Source organism: Dysidea avara, chromosome 2, assembly GCF_963678975.1.
Source record: "Dysidea avara chromosome 2, odDysAvar1.4, whole genome shotgun sequence".
NCBI classification, from domain to species: Eukaryota; Metazoa; Porifera; class Demospongiae; order Dictyoceratida; family Dysideidae; genus Dysidea; species Dysidea avara.
In genome coordinates this window covers 35,012,190-35,028,932 of record NC_089273.1, presented here as the reverse complement: position 1 = coordinate 35,028,932, position 16,743 = coordinate 35,012,190, and the positions used below count along the sequence as shown (strand labels likewise).

General features: G+C 36.9%; 1 protein-coding gene and 1 long non-coding RNA gene across 3 annotated transcripts; both read left to right on the top strand.

Moving 5' to 3' along the window:
* Positions 1-2,174: 2,174 nt before the first annotated feature.
* On the top strand, positions 2,175-5,582 carry LOC136244517 (uncharacterized). Its single transcript, XM_066036100.1, has 6 exons — positions 2,175-2,627; positions 2,830-2,977; positions 4,025-4,347; positions 4,445-4,592; positions 4,864-5,051; positions 5,137-5,582. The coding sequence occupies exons 2-5, from the start codon at positions 2,897-2,899 to the stop codon at positions 4,873-4,875; spliced, it is 564 nt and encodes a 187-aa protein (XP_065892172.1). The 5' UTR covers positions 2,175-2,627; positions 2,830-2,896; the 3' UTR covers positions 4,876-5,051; positions 5,137-5,582.
* Positions 5,583-15,942: 10,360 nt separating this feature from the next.
* On the top strand, positions 15,943-16,538 carry LOC136244511 (uncharacterized). 2 transcript variants are annotated; one of them, XR_010695373.1, is made up of 4 exons: positions 15,943-16,075; positions 16,130-16,212; positions 16,258-16,315; positions 16,381-16,538. It is a non-coding gene; the product is annotated as an uncharacterized lncRNA (long non-coding RNA). The 2 variants fall into 2 exon arrangements; XR_010695366.1 differs by having other exon boundaries at positions 15,946-16,075; positions 16,136-16,212.
* Positions 16,539-16,743: the final 205 nt, after the last annotated feature.

Genomic DNA, 16,743 nt, shown 5'->3' with positions numbered 1-16,743 from the left:
ACCAGCACCAATTGACCTCATTCAAGTAGTCAAGACTCCCATTAATTAAGCAGTAACTCTTATCTAATCCAAAACAGCCAAGCTGTAAAAAAGTGTGCGGCCCTCAAAAAGGCTATGGTGAAAAAAGATGTGAAATCCAAGGTGGCGGCCAAGAAATGGCTGTGATGGTAGGTTAATGGTAAAAATTTAATAACGACAATTCAGGTGAATTTTGTGCCAATTGACCAAGCCGCACCAAAATTCACCTGAATTGTTGTTATTAAAATTTTTACCATTAACCTACCAATCTACCATCACAGCCATTTCTTGGCCGCCACCTTGGATTTCACATCTTTTTCACCATAGCCTTTTTGAGGGCCGCACACTTTTTTACAGCTTGGCTGTTTTGGATTAGATTTCACTTCTTTTTGTATTTGTATACCCCAAAGCCGGCCTATGGCCTGCTTTGGGACTTTTTAAACCTATCTTTTTTTCTTTACCACAGGAAGAAGAAAAGATGAAGCAGATGTACCTTAAATATTTCTGATTTTATGAGTAAATGTACAAATGTGACCAGATTTTACAGAACCGATCCAAATCGCACATCAGGCAAAATCAAACTAACACCACCAGTGGATAGCTACACTATCGTACTACAAGTTTTGACCCTCAGCACTACTCAAACTACACGAGGCTGGTTTTTACACACGTCTTTTCTGGGTGGTGTGGAGTGCTCAAATGGCGGTTTCAGGCCTTGTGAAGGACCTGGCTTGGCAAGAGTCAGTGGTTTACTGGTGGACAGCCTTATAATGTTGGCCAGACGTGTTCTCTGTTGATTTTGCTACATATCAGCCACTAAGGAGCCAGCACAGCCCTGTAATCTCGTGTCTGGACTCCAATCGTGGTCTGCCTCCATTTTGAGGTCTATCTCTTGCCCTTCCTGCCACCCCCCAGCCTCCACCCCTTTGTGAGCACTCGTGATACTACTTCGCTCGTCCAACTGCTCAGATTTTCTTATTTGGCGGGAAACTGTACAAGCAGCTAAAAGTACTAGAAGTGGCTTGAAAGGTAACAGATTGATGCATCTTTTGTGTAAATTTCATACGCGTGCTTGCTATCCTTGGAGAGTTATGCTGGCTTCAATTCTTTAAAACCGTTTATCTCGAAACTTCTAATGTGCGATTTGGATCGTTTTTCCAAAACTCAGTCACATATAATACTTATCTAGCTGTAAAGGAGCCAAACACACAAAAACATACTTTGGAATCACTCCATGACCAGTGCCAGCCACCACACACTGACCAGACTTCTTTCCACTGCTCCAGGATCCTTGGCAGGTCACGTGATCTCACGTGATGCTCCAGAAATAATTTATTATGACTATGCATTGATGAACATGATCTCTTAATATCTGCATAATAACCATTCAGCATCACAAAAATTATTTCTCAGTCACCTGTGCATGTGTTGTTGTGTCTGTAACCAGTTCCGCCCCCCCCCCCATTTGGAAAAATCCTATATCCGCCCCTGATATTTATTTATTATTACTGTACATGGAAGCACCCAGTGCTGGTTAGTTACAAACATTTACATAGTTACAAAGATTATACATGTAACAAAACAGTCATGCACATCACATTATCATTATCAACACATATGAAATGGATATTAGCTATTGAAATAAGTAATACAGAATATGTAACTCAGGATGAATTTCTAGACGAGATACTGTAGGTGGTACAAAACTAGCTAAGTGTGAACTTATGCATGCTAGTCTGCAGTACATTGAGCATGGAATATAAATAAACTTATAGCTACCATGATCATGCAAATACTTGGGTGCATACATCTGGCACATACTCGATCAATTGAAGTAAGAACTCAAACTAAGTTGAGTTTTGTACAACAAGGTTTATTTGCAGCCAGCTTTTTTTTGTTGCAGACCCTTCCTTCCCATGTGACAAAAATCCTGGAGTTACAAAACCTTCAGATGAAATAATATATTATTAACAATAAGTCAGGCATTATTTTTACGTAGTTTGAATTAAATCAAGTGGTCAAAGTGAAATTACACACTCAAACTTGTTGATCCTGGTGGCGAGTGCTGTTCAATAGTGACTAGACAGATATGATTTTTGCTGGTCACATGGAATGCATTTCTATCTCTGTTAGCTAAGGCTCACCGAACATTATGACCATGAAGAACATCTAGCTATGTATACTAATATACTTGTTAAATGTGGTTGCACGTATAGCTATCATTGATATGTGTGCCACGTGCCTTTTAAACCAAAGTAGGATGCATATGGCAAGGTTTGCAAGTGAGTACATGATGGCGAGAGTAATGTAGATTCTATAAAGACAATCTATTATAAGACTAAAAAAGAGTCTGATTGAAAAATGTAGGTAGCCATATTGGGACCGACAAACAGCTTTAAATTCTTCCGACCATGAATCTCATTGCCACTTCACATAATGATTGGATTAATGTATAGATCATAAGATGACATAATGCATTAGTTTATATATACGTATACAGTCAGCTAGTTATTTCATTCTGTAGATTTTGTCGTGAAAGAGACATACACAAGACAAGCAGGCTCACAAAAGCTGAATTAGATAGGATTGTAACCGCTGCTGTCAGTGAGGTGAGTTAGCTCTTTCCATTGTGTCAATTTATCTTTTAAAATTGTGGCGTTTACTTCTATGCCAATCAAAACAACTACACTGTTTACGAGACAGTGTATATACAGGTATTACGTTATGCACTACAAATATAATACGTGCGATATGTACTGTACATACTACCATCTCATGTATATGTACAAGTGTCTGTTTATTATTGTTTAGACAGATCATCTACCACTATGGAATGTGGGATCAACTCAGGGTTGATCAGGGGAAGTAGTGGTATCTAATGTTGTACGTACAGGAACAGCTGGCAGAATATAGAAGAAACCCTTCTGCACCACCTCATTTGCAAACATCCTCAACCCAGGTGAGATTTTGTGACATGATGAAATAACCTTAACCTTCTGATAGTAAAATTAACAATGTCAGCAACAGCTAAATCCATCAACTGCACATATGTGCATTACTCTGAACATCATGTTCTTCTCATTTTGGTCGATGTGCAGTCACTGACCAAAATAATCTTCCTCGAATTCACCGAATTCACTGAACAGTACCTCCATTCTCTTCATATTGTCTGCCAGCTTCGTTGGCTGCTGGGACCACGGAGTTGTCAATAGGTTTTGTCTTGATTGTTTTGAGCTATCAGCACGTTTGGAATACCCCAGCCTGTACAAAAAGAAATGATGATATAACTTATAAGATTTAGTGACAGTTATGCATAAACACTGTGCATTAATTTTTTTTGATATACCTCGGATCCGATGCTCATTCCAGGCAGCCGCAAACTTTTTCATCCTACTTGGCTAACTTGGATGCTATACCAGGAGACACAAAATTTGACATCGTCATGATGATGTTCCAAGTTAAAATTGTGGTTTTCTTGCATTCAATTAGGATGGCCTTAATCGGATAGTTTACCCTTCCATTGACTTCAACCCGGATCCTTTCAACCACATGATTCTATTATACAAAAGTCAACATGTTATCCAATGCTAACAAGTACACTGTATAGCATAATAGTGTGTATGTACTGCTTGTTAATTAAAATTTAATTTTGAATCAATGCTAATATTTTATCCAATCTTTAAAATGTATCAAAGTTATTTGACATTCATTGACATTAATACATATAAATGTGTTATACATTTAAATATATCATAGTGTGCAAACCCAGTAATATGTAGTACTGGAATTAGTTGAATTTAAATTTTAAAATATCATGAGCCTTTACACATGGCAAGGTTGCTCAACAGGTAGTTAGCTAGTATATACAGTAATACGCAATTGGATTGGATAAGTGATAAAGTGACATTATCTATCTTAACATGAAAAAAATACAACAAATACTATTACATTGTTTAGTTTATTTCATTGTTAGTATTATCAGATTTGTCTAACATTTGAAAACCAGGTGGGTCCAGTGTATGGACGTCGAACATTGACTAGGGTATTGGCATCCAAAGGACTCAAAGCTGGAGAGAAGAGAGTAGGGGAGTCTCTGAGGCTTGTTTCGCCTCTGTACTCTCAAGCCTGCAGACACTCTGTTGCTCGGATGACAAACCCTGGAACCTACGAGGAAGATTATTTTGGTCAGAAACTGCACATTGACCAAAATGAGAACGTGATGTTCGGAGTAATGCACATATGTGCAGTTGATGGATTTAGCCGCAAAATTGCGGTGTTTACTACTATGCCAATCAAAAACAGCTACATTATTTACGAGACAGTGTACAGGTATTACATTACGCACCACAAGTATAATACATACTATATGTACTGTACATACTACCATCTCATGTATATGTACAAGTGTCTGTTTATTATTGTTTAGACAGATCATCTGCCACTATGGAATGTGGGATCAACTCAGGGTTGATCAGGGGAAGGAGTGGTATCTAATGCTGTATATTCAGGAACGGCTGGCAGAATATAGAAGAAACCCTTCTGCACCACCTCATTTGCAAACATCCTCAACCCGGGTGAGATTTTATGACGTGATGAAATAACCTTAACCTTCTGATAGTAGAATTAACAATGTCAGCAACTAGCTAAAGTAGATATCTCAATTGGATACACATACAGGATATTAAATAACTTTGATACATTTTAAAATTGGATAAAATATTAGCATTGATGCAAAATAAAATTTTAATTAACAAGCAGTACATACGCACTATTATGCTATACAGAGTACTTGTTAGTATTGGATAATATGTTGACTTTTGTATAATAAAATCATGTGGTTGAAAGGATCTGGATTGAAGCCAATGGAAGGATAAACTATCCGATTAAGGCCATCCTAATTGAAATGCAAGAAAACCACGATTTCAACTTGGAACTTGACGATGTCAAATTTTGCGTCTCCTCGTACAGCATCCAAGTTAGCCAAGTAGGGATGAAAAAGTTTGTGGCTGCCTGGAATGAGCATCGGATCCAAGGTATATCAACAAAAATTAATGCACGGTGTTTATGCATAACTGCCACTAAATCTTATAAGTTATATCATCATTTCTTTTTGTACAGGAAGGGGTATTCCAAACGTGCTGATGGCTCAAAACAATCAAACAAAACCTATTGACAACTCCATGGCCCCAGCAGCTGACGCAGCTGGCAGACAATATGAAGAGAATTGAGGTAGATTGACTCTGTTCAGCGAGTTCGGACAAGATCCATTAGCAGAACGGGAGGATTTGGTGAATGCTATAGGATGGAGACATTTACTGAACAATTGCCAAGCTTTGAAGATATTTTTCACGGCTTAGTGAGCAATAACAAAACAATGTTTCGTGATGGACTTTTATGTTTTGTTGCTATAACCATGCAGCTTAAAGCACAACTGTAAGATCTAGAATCTTGTACATGTATGTTACTTTTTTCACTGAATCTAGTTTTATCTGCAGTAATATACATGCGTAATTGGTGTAATCTTGTATACCTTTTAAAATTTCCAACAATAGTGGAGTCATCCAGCAGTGGTATTGTGACCAATGTTTGAACAAAGTTGATTGAACATAAAATTTCTACATTTTGGTTTTAAATATTGTGATTCTCAAATGTGACATCATGATACTTTGTTAAATAAGTGATGTAATATGATACATAATATAATGGTCTAATTCAATGTTTGTCCATCAATCTGACTCATTTGATGATCCAGATTCAATGACAACATCAAAATTGATTCAGATGCAGTTTCAGATTTTTAGACTCGAACTCTGTACTGGTCTGATAGTCATAGTGACAGTAACCCTGTTGGATTGGCAGGACTGGAAGCAAATTTGAGAAGGCACATTTTGTGTGGCTCACTGGTGTCTGATTCGTATGAGATGGGCATCTCCTTAAATCAGAATGACACTGCATGTACACCATAAAGTTGGCACATAAGATATTATGCTTGATAATGATATGATAACATCAAAAGCAAAAAGGCTAATGGGTCAAAGTTTTCTTCTTTTGTCTTTTACACCTGGTAGCATGAGCTAGAATAAGAGAGGATTTTTTTGTGCCACCATAAATGCAGAGGATTACAGTGTACTTAAGGTCATTTAAATGATAAGTATGATACATCTATCAAACTATTAAAGGATAGTACTGCCACCTTTACTGTAATCAGGGGGACCTTTGGTTTTTACTGTAATCAGGCGTCGAGATATCCATTTTGATGTTATTTTTATATGGACGTATGTATACTAAAGATGTGTTAACCATCAAGTAGCTAGAATGGTCAGTGGTTGTCTGTGTAGACCACCTCACATGCAATGATCGATGTTGATGTGTCAACCATCAAGTAGCTAGAATAGTCAGTGGTTTTCTGTGTAGACCACCTCACATGCAATGATCAATGGTGATGTGTCAACCATCAAGTAGCTAGAATAGTCAATGGTCGTATGTTTAAAAATCATCTCACAATGCAATGTTTGATGATGAAGAGTCAACCATCAAGTAGCTAGAATAGTCAGTGGTTGTCTGTGTAGACCACCTCAAATTCAATGATCGATGATGGCGCAACAAAATTATGATATGGTGATTTATTATAAATGTACAACTACAGTAATCTTGTGTATCTTAAAAGAATTCTGTTAATAGCAGGGTAAAAAACTGCAGTGCAATGTCTAGCTAATGACTTTTGACAGTTTTAAACTGTTTTTTTAGTGGCCAAGTCAAGTAGGTCTGGAACACAACTAAGGTACATTTTATGACCTCATTAATAATATCACCTCATTATACTGACCATTTCCTGTATATATCATACATTACTCCTGTATATATACCATCCCAGCAGGATATTATTGACTTGAGAAGTTGTGGTTGACTATTGTTGTGGTGTAGTGTAGCTACACCGTGCACCATGCATATTTGTGACTGAATTCTGGAAAATCGCCCATATGGATGCACGTGAAGTAATTAGAATTTTCATGTTTAGTGTTTTGCTAATAAGAGCTGGGAACAGGTTTGAAAATATTTCAAGCATTTTCTTGTAATTTAAGGTATTGAGAATGGCTTAAAACCATCAACAAGTAGATTTGCACTATAATGTTTGTGATTTGATCATTAAATATTTTAGGTGTCAGATGCATCCATATGGGTGATTTTCCAAAATTCAGTCACATTTATGAGTTACACTGAGCTTTTGGTAAACTACTGAACTGACTTTAGTTGCATGTATTTTAGTATTATATCAATACAACACTTACAGTGGGGAATAAACTTTTCCTATATAGAAACATGCACTTAATTTTCGAAAGTGGAAGACAGAGCTATACGTATATATCATAGTACTTCTATGCTGGAAGGTGTCCATCATCATCATCTCAATGTAACAGTCATTGATAAGCTAGAATCTTTTTAATATCAGAGTCCACCTGTTTGTCTAAAATGGTTTTCGGGCCGAAACTTTTTGGCCTTCATAGGCCAAAGGTTGTGGTGGGTTAACATAAAAAATGTCCAACTAGAGAAACTTTTTGAGAGATGGCCTTTTTAGCAGATGGCCACTAAGACAGGTGTCACTGTAGATTCAATCCATGTCATGTATCAGACATCAAGTAGCTAGAGTAGTAAATGGTGGTGTGTAAACCATCTCACAACAGTCCGTGGTAATGTATCAAACATCAAGTAACCAGGTGGCATGTAAACCTTTGCTATTCCAACTACATGATGCTTGATGCATCACCATAGACTGTTGTGACACTGTGGGTAATTGACCATTCTAGCTACTTGATTTCTGACACTTCACTGACTATTATGAGGTGGTTTACACAACAATATTGACTATTCTAGCTGCTTGATCCTTGAAAGATAACCATGGACTGCTGTAAGTGAGATGGTTTACACACTGTGTGTAAACCATCTCACAACAGTCAATGTGATGCGTCAAACATCAAGTAGCTAGAATAGTAAATGGTTGTATGTAAACCATCTCACAACAGTCAATGAAACTTCAAGTAGCTTTAATAGCCAATGTTGGTGTGTAACACCCCACCATTGACCATTTTAGATACTTGATGTATGACATGTCACATGGCGATCAACTGTTGTGAGATGGTTTACACACCACCGGACCATTGACTATTCTAGTTACTTGATGTTTGACACATCATTTACTATTGTGAAATAGTTAACACACCTGCATTGACTATTCTAGCTATTCAAACATCAATATAGACTGTTCTGAGAAGGGTTACACACCACCATTGACTATTAATTACATCTACTTGATATTTGACACATCACTGACTATTGTGAGATGGTTTACACATCACCATTGACTAGTAAAGCTTCTTGATGTTTGATACACAACCTTGGTCTGTTGTAGCTACTGATGCTTGATGGATCACCATTGACTGTTTACATGACACTATTGACTAGTCTAGCTACTTGATGTTTGATACATCATTGACTATAGTGAGATACCACTTCAAGTGATTGAATCACCAACACTGAATACTGTATGTATTGTACATGCAGAATATACAGTAATCATGCAGACATCAAGTCAGTAGTCCGATGATTGTGTTCTGCTGCAAATTTTGAATGTACCGTGGTTGAGAAGTGAGGAAATTAAGAGGTTAATGCAGTGGAAACTATAGTCCATTCTTTGGTGCCAACATATGGTACATTTTCTGCAATGATGTTTGTCCTACATAGTACTTCTGCATTGGATTCCTCATGCAGGTTTTTTTTGGCAGAATAGTTAAAAATCTAAGTTTAAATTTTACCTATATGAAAGAAATAAAGTAACTGAGCAATTATTGATAGTTTCAGTTTTACTGGTGGTGCACACTGTGATGAGCTGCATACTATGTGTTTACTTTCTACTCTTGCTTCTCCAGACCAAGTACAAGTTTGTATACTGGAGTATTAACTAGGTCCCTGAATCACCCTGTACATGTGTTAAAATAGTATGATGTGACTTTGTATTTTTTTTGCAATTTTGGTCACTGTAGCTTGCATGGAGCCTGTCGACAAGATCAGTTACTCACCCATGCTTGTGTAGTTTGATTTTACCCGCCTTGTTGCTATAATGTACATCTATATCTGCATCCAGGCCTGATAGTGTCTTGTGCTTCAGGTAAGTTAGCAGCAGCAGTTAAGATGGAGTGATATGTCATAAAGATGTGTTTGGTGAGTAGAGGTATGTGTCAGTGTAATAGGGTGTGTAGTAAATACAGTAACTGTTCTATCAGGTTTATTTTACTTTATTAAATGAATTATGTAAGGAAAGAGTTTGTGTGTTGAAACTCTAGTCCATTCATTGGTATGGTATCAATTATTTGATTGTTTTATCCTCAATTTGATTTCTTACATTGGGTCCCTCATACAGGTATATAATTATTTTTGTTGGGAAGTGTTAACAAAATTATAATTAATTTAAGTTAAGTTGAGCAGTATGAAAATATAACTGACATATTGTGGGTAGTATTAGTTCCAAGGTTAAACCACTGGTGGTGCACACAGACCACATGCTTTAATAATTATAATATTATGTGCTTACTTTGTAATTTCTTTTATTTGTTTATTTTGTCCTCTTGCTTCTCCAGTACAAGTTTGTACACTGGAGTTATCAACAATGCCAGTGAATCACCTTATCTTACAGCCTGTTTTTATCACCCTAACAAGATAACTGCTTCACCCATTCTAGTGTAATATTTTTTAATTTAATACATTGCCTTGTTGTAGTAGCATGCATTTAAATCGGCATCCAAGGTGGTTAGTGCTTTTACTTGAAATAAGCCAAGGAAAAGGGCCATGATGGAGTGGTGTGTCATAACAAAGTAGTTGGTGTGTAGTGGCATGTGTCAGTGTGACAGGAAATGTAGTGAACATGTCAATCTAATGTTGACTGTTCTATTAGGTGTATTTGACTTTTGTTGCTCTGGTAGGCAGTTGAATTGCTAGGTATAAAAAATGTCTTCTTTCAGTTCACAGGACTTCACAGGTGCGTACATCTACTCAATCAAACCAGAGTAGAATACTGCTGCCATCCGTACTAGATTTTAAATAAGGGCAGAGTGGCTTGATTTTGAAAATATGGACAGGGTGTATTTATGATACATAATGTCCTGTAATCATATTTTACACAAAATAAGAATCCTCAATCACATTCCAAACTAATGCCTATAAAATTTATAAGCATCACTGGGTCATATTCCCTCAACTGCACAACATATATATCTATCTACATCAGTGCATGAATAAATTTAGAAATACAAATTATGTTTGTATGCAGTGAGTTACAGTGTACATGGTAATCTTACCATAATATTATAACACATCTAGTAAACTCTACCAAGCAAATGCCACCTTGACATTAAAGTGACCGGTGCATGAACTTTACCCTGGTGCACCCTACCACCTTAAGTGGTGATTCTAGACCTGGGGGAGATGTGACCGGATTTGCAAAAAGGGGTCTTCAACACGCATCTAATTTACCAACTTTGACGATACATAAAATTGAAATACAACAAGTTATTGACCTGAAATTTGGTCAGTGGTTAGTACCAACATTGCGTAATGGCTAGGGAAAATTTCAGATTTGTGCGTCTCTTAAACACAAAATTATGGCCTTCCAAGTTCATGGAATTGGATGTGTGTGGAAGACCCTTTTTTGTAAATCCGGTCACGATACTGTTGCATAATTTATAGATTTAGTATAAATTGGAATTTTGAGGGAGTGGGGGAATGTAAATTAACACTTAGGTTGTTTGACTTTTGCAATTTAAAGGCTTTAAATGGTTTAATTGATAAGTTAAGAATGCTAAGAACAATGCCTATCTATAGCTAGCTGTACTATAACTTACCCCAATAGTTTAAGTAATTCATTGTTCAGCAAAGGAAGGAGGCACATGTCTCTCCAGGTCCACTACCTTAGAATAGCCTATGCTACCAACTCTCAGATTACGGATAAGATCCCAGGGGTAGCTCACCCCTTTCCCTCTACCTAGTGCATACACTTATTCTACTCGTGCATACACTTATTTTACTTAGTCTGTCAGTGAAGCATATAGCTATAAGGGAAGCCTCAGCCTAGACGGAAGGAAGGGGAGATGCATTCAATGTGCTTCTTTTAAAGGAGGATAGATAATATCGCGATAGTGTGTAGAAACCTTATTGTAACTGAGAGCAGTGTAATAACGTGCATGCATAATGGCTTCAATTAATTGGCCAATTAACGCTGGGTGGCCACAAAAGCAAGCCAACCAGATATGGTAAAGCTCAACAGTTTCAACTTTGGAAATTGGATTTGGTGAAATCGAATTTCCATAACTTCAAAGCAAGGCGCGCGCCAAGCGCTAAAGTTTTTTACTTTGTAGGTATAATAATAGGATGATGGAAAGATACCTCTATCCATGTTCTAGTGCAAGAAACATGCCAGAAATATGAACAAAATATTCCTTGAGACTCTTGAAAGTGGCATTTCCTGCAAAACTGGAAATCACTTGGAAAGGCGATATGTACAAGTACAGGAAATGTGTCAGAAATTCAAACATAAAAATTTCCTTGACATTTCCTGTACCGATATAACCGCCGGAAATGTGGTATTTTTTGCTGTGTTTGTTTGTAACTGAATTCTGTACAGGTGATTTGTTTGCAGCTGAACTATTTATAGTCCAGTCATTTTACTGTTTAACCTTTAACTAATTGCAACAAAACCAGTTTCAACTGTTTCTGGTACAGAAAAATGTGCTTTACAATATATCAAAAGTCTCGGTGAGTCTCGTGAGGGGAAAGTGCTTTTTTGTGACCTTTTATGGCCATTTTTAGTTATTTTCAGTTCTATTTCATCTGTGCATTATCCAAACCACTCAAATTGGGTACAAAATGATTGGTCTTACCATAAGCAACAATTTGATACTTGTTTGGTGTCCATAGCTTAATCTGTTTCAAAGTTATAACCATTTTATCTGTCACTTTAGTTTCGCCCACGCATATAATTGAATTTTGTTAAAGCAATTTCTTTCTGGATTAATGATACTTTAACCATGGCAGGAGACAAGTTTTCACGACAGAGGGTCATGATGAAACCTTATATGTATTTGTTAAGTGTGTACTTTTGTACAGTTATTGTGATAATTATTGTAAGATATCAACAACACTTCAGATGATATGCATTACGGAAGATGTACACAACTGAGTCTAAAGTAGAATGAGTGCAATACAAATATAGTTACTCATATCTTCATCATAATCATCATCATCATCATTGCTTTTGATTATTTCTGAATTAGTACATCCCGACTCTCTGTATTTGCCACAAGCAACAGAAAACGTTTTGCTTACTTATTAATTTATTTTTACTGGGCAGACAGCAATTGCCGATGCACCCAGGGAGTGATGAACACTAAAGACATCACATTTACACAAAACATACAGCAAATGATTAGATAGACAATAAGCAATTGGTAGATGTATCTACGTATGTTTTCTGATTCTATGAGACAGCTATTGGTAGCCTGTTCCAATCTTTGATTGTTCTCGAAAATAAAGTGTTGGTAATAACTGGACCGTACTGGGTTGGAAAAATTGGTGAGTGTGGTGTCTGGTGGATTACTGATTTGACAAGAAATTTGGTGGAACAGATAATCCTGATAAGTTTTTGATCCCTTCATAAAATGTTTGCAGTTGATCAATTCTTTGTCTAGATTCGAGTGACGGCCAATCTAAATCTCTAGTAATTATAAATCAATAACACTGGTAAGTCTATTAGATAGTACACTCAGCCTGACAGTCACATCTGGTTATGCTATCATGCCAGTCTGGAGTCTCAGTCTACTTTTTCTTCCAATAAATGTGCAAAAAAGCTGAACATCAAGGCTATAAATGAGTAATTGGGTCCTTTCTCTGCATGCATTCCTTGGCTGTGATACTACCTCACACCTGTATGGTATCGTAAAGTGCACATATCCATCAAGTCATTTGAGAACAAGCCAAACTTGTAATGTTAAAGAGTCAGCTACCCCTGAAGAAATTTACGATGCAGAACAAACATTAGATATTTTGTACAATTTGACACCTGGTGAGTCACTAAAATTCTGTGCCACAAACATATCAACAAAAATTTGCCACAAACGCATCTTTTACCCATCCATACAAAATGCTAAGTTTATTTTCAAATATTTGAGTGAAGAGGTAGCTGTGGCAAAATGAACCCCCTACAATGGGCATGAAACTCCATTACTTTCTGATTTGCCACAAGCACCAAGTGAGGCTGACTTTAGCTGGCAGTATGAAGTGTACAACTGCACATGCAAGAAGCACAATGTGAAATGCTCTGTTGCTTATGGGAAGGCCAGGATGTACTAATTCAGAAGTACTTGAAAACAATTCTACTTTAAACTTGTACCAACTCAGTTGTGTACATCTTCTGTAATGCATATCATCTGAAGTATTGTTCATATCTTACAATAATTACAATAACTGTACAAAAGTATGTACTTATGTGTTTCCATGGCAACAAATACATCTAAGGTTTCATCATGACCCTCTGTTGTGAAAATGTGTCTCCTGCCATGGTTAAAGTATCATTAATCCAGAAAGAAATTGCTTTAACAAAATTCTATTATATGCGTGGGCAGGACTAAAGTGACAGGTAAAATGGTAATAACTTTTGAACAGATTAAGCTATGGACATCAAACAAGTATCACATTATTTCTTATGGTAAGACCAATCATTTTATACCCAATTTGAGTGGTTTTGATAATGCACAGATGAAATAGAACTGAAAATCACTAAAACTGGCCATAAAAGGTCACAAAAAAGCACTTTCCCCTCACGAGACTCACCGAGACTTTTAATATGTTGTAGAGCACATTTTTCTGTACCAGAAACAGTTGAAACTGTTTTTGTTGCAATTAGTTAAAGGTTGACCCATTTTTTTGGCTAAAATGACTGGACTATTACAGAATGGTTTCTTTGTAGCTGAACTCTCTACAAGGTAACTTTTTCCAGCTGATCTTTCTACTGGGCGATTTGTTTGTGACTGAATTTTCTACAGGCTGATTTGTTTGCAACTGAACTCTCTACATGGTGGTTTCTTTGTTGCTGAACTCTCTACAAGGTGAATTTTTCTAGCTGATTTCTAATTATTTGTAACTGAAGTCTGTACAAGGTGATTTTTTGTAGGTGATCTCACTGCAGGTTGATTTGTTTGTAGCTGATCTCTCCACAAGGTGATTTGTTTGTAGTTGATCTTTCTGCAGGTTGATTTGTTTAGCTGAACTCTCTACAGGGTGATTTGCTTGTAGCTGATCTCTCTGCAGGTTGATTTGTTTAGCTGAACTCTCTACAGGGTGATTTGCTTGTAGCTGAACTCCTTACATTGAGTCTAGTTTCTAGCTGATGTCTCTACAGGGTGATTTTTTTGTAGCTGGACTCTCTACAGGGTGATTTGAAATCTAGCTTATCTCTCTACAGGTTATTTGTTTGTAGCTGACCTCTCTTCAGGGTGATTTGTTTGTAGCTGATCCCTCTACAGGGTTATCTGCGTGTAGCTGACCTCTCTTCAGGGTGATTTGTTTCTAGCTGATCACTCTACTGGGTGATCTGCTTGTAGCTGAACTCCTTACATCGTGTTTAGTTTCTGGCTGATGTCTCTACAGGGTGATTCTTTGTAGCTGAACTCTCTGCAGGGTGATTTGTTTCTAGCTTATCTCTCTACAGGTTGATTTGTATGTAACTGATCTCTCTACAAGCTGATTTGTTTGTAACTGATCTCTCTGCAAATTGATTTGTTCTAGTTGATCTCTCTACAAGTTGATTTGTTTGTTGCTGATCGCTATAAAGGTTGATTTGTTTGTTGCTGATTGCTCTAAACGTTGATTTGTTTGTAGCTGAACTCTCTGCAAAGTGTTTTGTTTGTACACACTGTAGCTGATCTCGCTACAGGGTAATTTGTTTGTAGCTGAACCCCTTACATTGTGTCTAGTTACTATCTGATCTCTCTACAGGATGATTTGTTTGTAGCTGATCTCACTACAAGTTGATTTGTATGTAGCTGATCTCTCTGCAGGTTGATGTGTTTGTAGCCGATCTATCTATAGGGTAATTTGTTTGTAGCCTCGTTTGTAGCTGAACTCTCTATAAGCTGATTTGTTTGTAGCTGATCTCACTGCAGATTGATTTGTTTGTAGCTTATCTCTCTACAATTTGATTTGTTTGTAGCTGATCTCTCCATAAGGTGATTTGTTTGTAGCTGATCTCTCTACAAGTTGATTTGTGTGTAGCTGATCTCTCTGCAGGTTGATGTGTTTGTAACCGATCTCTATACAGGGTGCATGACTTGTTTATAGCTGAACTCTCTTCAGTGTGACTTGTAATGTTCTGAATCTCTACAGTGATATATTTGTAGCTTAACTCTCCACAGAGTGACTTGCTTCTTACTGAACTGTCTATAAGATTAACTGTTTGCAGCTGAACTCCCTACAAAATAATTTGCAATGTAATAGAATTTTATTATTAAGTAAAAATTAGCTGAATGCTCTATTAGGGTGACTGTTCTATTAGAGTATCTCGATCTTGCATTTGCTACACGGAGTTGGCTTTTGAATCATAACTCAGTGGTTTGTAATCCAATTCTTCTATACTACTGAACGAACTTTCTATGAAGATTATTCCAGCTATACACCGATTTTCAGTTCATTGCTCCAAGTTGTTTGCCTAGTAAGCGTAAAAACTAATACTTTTTAATCATAAAAATTGATCGCGTAATTGTGACACAGGTTGGGTTTTGTGTCTTGATTACTTTCAAACCACCAAAAGGCACTCCTACGATGGTTACTCCATCTACATAGCATTTTTCAACTATTTCTATGGAGCGACTTACTATTATTATTATTATTATTATTACTGAGCAGTCAGCCCTGCTGGTGTGCTCAGATTTTCCCGAATACATGTAACACAATTACAATAATGATTGTAGTCCAGTTCTAAAAATGTCAGCATCTGCAACTTCAACAAGATCTACTGGTAAGGAGTTCCAATCATTAATTGTTCTTGAAAAATAACTACTTTGGTGTGCAGTGGTAGATACATGTGGTAAGATGTAGTGCAGTGGATGGTACTGTCTCGTGGATCGTGATGTTGGTAGGTAGTATGGAGGAATTGTAAGTGATATTTGTTGGTAAAAAAATTTTGTGTAAATTTTGTAGTCGAGATAATTTGCGGCGAGTCTGGAGAGTTGGCCATGAAAGCTGATTTAACATTGAGGTGACAGAACTAAGTCTACCATCATTCATTACCCAGCGTGCTGCTCTTCGTTGTATTTTTTCTAGCTCTACAATATCTCCAGTTTGGTGAGGGTCCCAGACGTCAGATGCATATTCTAGTTGTGGCCTGACCATTGTTAGATAAGCAGATTCTTTAACTTGTTCTGAACATTTGTTTAAGTTACGTTTCAGGAAATTAAGTGTTTTAGATGCTTTAGTAACAATACTAGAAACGTGTTTAATATCATATGAGTTTACTACAAGAGATATTATAGTGCAAAATATTATGTTTACAAAGGAGCTATAGAAATTTAAGTTTCATGTTTAAAGTAAAGCAGGTTATTATATACACCAAACATTTCTAAATGCTGTATGCACAATATTATGACTCCTCAATATCCTTAACGTTACCCCAAGAGACTGCACTGC

Coding starts and splice junctions, on each gene's coding strand:
- LOC136244517 (XM_066036100.1), top strand. CDS start 2,897: ATGTTGTACGTACAGGAACAGCTGGCAGAATATAGAAGAAACCCTTCT. Junction 2,978..4,024: donor TGCAAACATCCTCAACCCAG/GTGAGATTTTGT, acceptor TTTGAAAACCAG/GTGGGTCCAGTGTATGGACG. Junction 4,348..4,444: donor ATTTACGAGACAGTGTACAG/GTATTACATTAC, acceptor ATTATTGTTTAG/ACAGATCATCTGCCACTATG.